Source organism: Peromyscus californicus, unplaced genomic scaffold (genome assembly GCF_007827085.1).
Source record: "Peromyscus californicus insignis strain IS unplaced genomic scaffold, ASM782708v3 Scaffold_1__1_contigs__length_55948999, whole genome shotgun sequence".
NCBI classification, from domain to species: domain Eukaryota; kingdom Metazoa; phylum Chordata; class Mammalia; order Rodentia; family Cricetidae; genus Peromyscus; species Peromyscus californicus.
The window spans coordinates 44,454,383-44,459,690 of NW_026294492.1; the positions used below are offsets into that span (position 1 = coordinate 44,454,383).

At 35.8% G+C, this 5,308-nt stretch overlaps 1 protein-coding gene across 1 annotated transcript; it reads left to right on the forward strand.

The window, feature by feature from the left end:
- Nucleotides 1–3,228: 3,228 nt before the first annotated feature.
- LOC128116077 (olfactory receptor 2Z1) lies at nucleotides 3,229–4,170 on the forward strand. Its single transcript, XM_052747348.1, has one exon. It carries the CDS (start codon nucleotides 3,229–3,231, stop codon nucleotides 4,168–4,170), a length of 942 nt encoding a protein of 313 aa, XP_052603308.1.
- Nucleotides 4,171–5,308: the final 1,138 nt, after the last annotated feature.

Genomic DNA, 5,308 nt, shown 5'->3' on the forward strand with positions numbered 1-5,308 from the left:
CACAGTAAAGATGAATTAAGTAAGTTAAGGCTTGGAAGAAGCATAATGTTGAGTAATAATAGCAGTAAGTTATAACTTAGGCTCAGAGAATCAAACGTCTTTGACACTATGCTCAGGATTGGATACCTATGCAGGTATTATTTTTTTAAATACTTTTAAATTTTGAGTTTACATATACCAATTGCTCATATTAATATTTATATTTTAGTGCATAATATGTTATTTCAACACATATATAATATTTAAATATAAAATTAATCAAAGTTATTTGCATATTTGTGACATCAGATATATCTCATCATGTACATAGTAAAACCATTTCACATAGTTACTTCAAAATGTTCAATTAAATATTGTCAATAACTGTAATAGAACATTTGAAAGTTGTTATCTTGTCCAACTGACCCTCTATACCCATTAATTTTCCTCTCTCCATAATATTATATATACTTCTTTGATGTTTTCTTAGCTTACACATATGTGCCTTTCTTTGACAAGTTTATTTGCTTCAATCTAATGTTTTTCAACTTTGCATACGTGGCCAGAAATGAAGAGATTTCATTCATGTGTAGTGTGTGAATGTGGATGCACACATAACGTGTGTGTGTGTGTGTGTGTGTGTGTGTGTGTGTGTGTGTGTGTGTGTGTGTGTGTGAGATAGAGGACAGGTTTGGATGTCTATTCCTATTTTCTATCTCACTTGAAAAATTGCCTCTTTGTTGTTTTATTCTGTATATGAAACTCTGTGGCTTGTGAGCTTCTGGGAATAATTGTATCTCTCTGGCTTTTATCTCACCAAAGGAGCCCTGAAAATACAGGAGCTTGTGGAATGCATCCAACATTTGCACAGATTCTGGCAATTCATCATCATGCTCACCTATGCCCAAGTTTCATTCTCTTCAACAGGTTTTTGAAACAAACACACAAGCACACATACATGCACATACTTTAACCATTTATCTATGGATTAGCATACATTTTTCACATATTCTGAATAGGGTTCCATAAAGATAAGAGTAGATCTGTCTCCTGAACATATTGACATTAGTTCCTTTCTTCATACTCCTCATTTGGAGAGTGTTCAGCCAGTGATTTTAATGACTTTTCCTAATAGGAAATTGGTGATATTTTTAGTTTTTTTAGCATTTGCCACATGTCATCTTTTGGCTTCATTTTTCACAAGAGTACTTGTGAGTGCAGTCTTTGTCACACATTTTGTGGATGAAGACAATTATGTCAACTAATTACCCAAGATCACCCTGCTGCACCATAAATAAGGTGTTATCTAAGCCTGATTTAATTCTACTTTATCCCAAGATCATGCAAATCCTATGTATTAATTATGTTTGTCTGCTACAGTATTCCATATTCTAGCTGCCTGGAAAATTTCATCATTTTCAGAACTCACTCCAATATATTTTTCTACATCTACATTGGTGGAATTGTGTATACCCATGGTAACAAGCTCAATGTAGATATTGCTGAGGAAATATTTTCTGGATTCAAATGTGCAATTGCTCTTGATTCTTGATCTTTGTACTTGACCACATGACTCATTCTGTAAATCTCTAATAGATAATTTAAATCTAGCACTACTGTATCATGGTATTCTTATATGTTGAGACCTATAACTCACTACTCAAAAACACTAAGCTATCAATCCCAAATCGTTTATTGATAACTATCTCTACCATAGCTCAAATCTCTGAAACCTATGTCTTCACCAGGATTTCTTTTGGGCCACCAACAAACTCACAAATTATGACACAGACTCTTAGTTATGAATGATTTGTCTTAGCTTAGACTCCTTTCTTGCTAGCTATTATAACTTAACCTGTTTCTCTTCATATACCTTTTGCCTTGGGGCTTTTTACCTTTCTTTCCTTCTGTACATCTTACTTTCACTGCTTCTCATGTCTGGTTGGAAGCTGCCTGGTTTCTGGCCCTGAGTATGTCCCTATCTTTATCCCTCATCCTCTCATCCCTTTTCTCCTTTTTTGTCAAGATTACTTCTCCTATTTATTCCCTCTGCCCACCAGCCCTGCCTATCCCTCCCCTGACTAGCTATGGGCAATTCAGCTTTTTGTTGTACCAATCAGGTGACCTAGGCAGGCAAGGTGAAACAAATGCAACACATCTTTACATTGTTAACAAAGGCAGCAAAAAATAACATAACTTCACATAGTTAAAGTAACATTCTGCAGCATAAACAAAATGGAACACCTCTTTACCTAGTTAAAATAGTGTTCCACAGCATATCCCTACTTTTATTAAGTCTATTTTCACAGTATCTGTATGTTTTGTACTCCACAGATTCATACCATCAATTTTGCTCAGTGGTGACTAATGATAAATTTGTTTCCTCTTTATATTCCCTTCCAAATGTTTATGCACAGTCCCTTCTCTCTGTTTTATTGATTCACTAGATGCTACAAAAAGCCTTTCTCCTCCAAAACTTCTCAGTTCCTCATCACAGCAACCCTGGGATGAAAGTTAGACTGAACTCCAAGACTAAAATGCTATTTGTAATTTGCACCTCAATGTTTTAAAGGAATCAATGGCAACTTTTTAATTTCCATGTTTTTACTTTTATTTGATGCACATGCATGTGTTTGTACATTCTTTTATGAAAGGTTCACTTGTGTAGGTGAGTGCACATGCATATTGAGGCATGTGTTTAATACTTGGAATCTCCCTCAGTGGTTCTGCAAATTCTCTATTGCTGCCTAGCATCTAAACTGAATCCAGAGTTTGCCAAAGTGGCTGATCTAGCTAACCAACTTACTGAAGTGTTCCAATGTCTAAGCAGGTGAGACATGCTAAGCAATGAAATTATAAGTAAACTGCTACACCTACCTGGAATTTACATGAGTCTGGGGACCTGACCTCTGACAATCATACTTGCTGCTTGTGCATCACACATTTTAACTATTGATCCGTCGTCCCAGATTCAATGGATGGCATTTAATTGGAGTGTGGCCAAAGATTTCCTTCATATATTCAAGTTGCTTACATTCTTCCTCATGTCTAGCAGGCATTATTGACAAAAAAAAGGATCCATTCTCTTAATCACTGGTTCTACTTGTGGCTGTGTAACTCTTCTCAAGATGGCATTCTAGGCAGCCACTAAAACTTGAGAGAAATTTTCATGTGAGATGAAAGTGACTTGCCATCTTGGGTTTTTAATATAAGTCTGTTACTCCTTCAGTTAAGCATTTTACATTAGACATGAGTAATATGAATCAATCAGATACCTCCAACTTCATCCTGATAAGCCTCTTCAGCAGATCTGGTTCACATGAACTCCTTTTCTCCCTTGTGGCTGCCATATTTATCATTGGCCTTCTGGGAAACACTACTCTACTCATCTTGATCCAGTTGGACTCCAGACTCCACACACCCATGTACTACCTGCTGAGTCAGCTTTCCCTCTTAGATGTTTGTTTCCCCCTCATCACCATACCCAAGATGGTATCAGAGTTCCCTAAGAAAGAAAGCTTGATTTCCTTTGGAGGTTGTGCAGCACAAATATTTTTCCTGACCATGATGGGTGTGGCTGAAGGAGTTCTACTGGCCCTCATGTCTTATGACCGCTTTGTGGCAGTGTGCCATCCCCTACAGTACCCTATACTCATGAGACATCAAGTGTGCCTGTTTATGGTGGCCTTTTCCTGGCTAGCAGGTGTGCTCAATGCCTCCATCCAGACTTCCATCACTCTGAACTTTTCCTACTGTGCCTCTCGAGTTGTAGACCACTTTTTCTGTGAAGTGCCAGCCCTGCTAAAACTCTCCTGTTCAGATACTTCCATATATGAGTTGGCACTATCCATCTCTGGGGTGCTGATTCTCATGTTCCCCCTTTTACTCATCATTACTTCATATGGCCATGTTTTGAGGGCTGTTCTGCACATTCAGTCACAGGAATCCCGAAATAAGGCCTTCACTACCTGCTCTTCACACATCACAGTAGTGGGACTCTTTTATGGTGCCGCAGTATTTATGTACATGGTACCTGGTTCATACCACAACCCACACCAGGACAACATGGTCTCCCTTTTTTATAGCCTCATCATCCCTACTCTCAATCCCCTCATCTACAGTCTGAGGAACAGAGAGGTGCGGATTGCTTTCTTAAAATTGTTTAGCAGATTTAGAAACATGCAAAAATGATTTTTACTATTATTATTATTATTATTATTATTATTATTATTATTATTATTGGAGAAACTGTTGAGACAATTATGGTGGTGCTTCATCCTACCTGATTTCTAAATTTATCTATCTGTGGTACAACTAACTGCAAAGGACTTATTTTCAAACCTAATTGTCCTTTTCCTCAGTCCTATAAATGGTTGAGCTCCCATTTCTTCTACAGGTCTATAGGAAACAAAAGTAACGATGTCAATCACTTTACAGTTATCATCTCTCTGGTAATGAAGTGTTTTCATAGATGAATGGCACTATTTTGTAAAGGTCATGTCTTTCTGTTTTTAATTGATAATTTGGATACTAAAAATTTATGTGCATTGATTGGTGGTTCTACTAAGCATTTGGTTTGTTTTCATGACAGTTTTGAGATTTAGGAACTATTACAATTTATATTTAAGAAAATAGATAAGACACACATGAATAAAGTAATTCACCAGAGGCAACAAAGGAAATAATGGCATAGTTATAGCTTGCATTTGTAATACTTATAAAAAAAAGTGAAGTTCACAGTCACTAGAATGATTGATTGACTGATACACAGAGAACTGGTCAGTATAACAAGTAAGTATGTGTATGTGAGTGTTCAAGTGTACAGGGAAAGACAGTGTATGTTGGATATATTGAACTGGCAATGTTTTGTATATACCAGATTTTTAAAGATATGAATAACTGCTCTCAATGATGGTTCAAGTCAAATTAAATAGTATTTATAAAATAATCTTTGAAAGTTTGAGGTTTGTTGAGTTGATTAGAATCTTGCTCCTTTTTAATATCATTTAATATTTTTTCAAAGAATTGTCATTGTATTAATTCTTTAGCAAATAAGCATAAAGATTTTGGACAAAGACTAACTTTGAAAAAAACTGTTAATAATATTATTGAGAAGTATAGTTGTAAAATGAATTTCATGTATTTCAAGTAAATATCTTGATGATCCTGGATTGTATATTCCCCTTTGAATAATGATCAAGATCATAAATATACACATATGTGAAGACATTCACAACGACATGTACAGTCTCAAACACACATAAGAGACTGTGCATATAATAGTACATGGATATATTTATCTCTGAATCTTCCTTATTTCACTTAATGT

Bases quoted from the DNA above. Each gene is read 5' to 3' on its own strand.
- LOC128116077 (XM_052747348.1), top strand. From the start codon at position 3,229: ATGAGTAATATGAATCAATCAGATACCTCCAACTTCATCCTGATAAGC.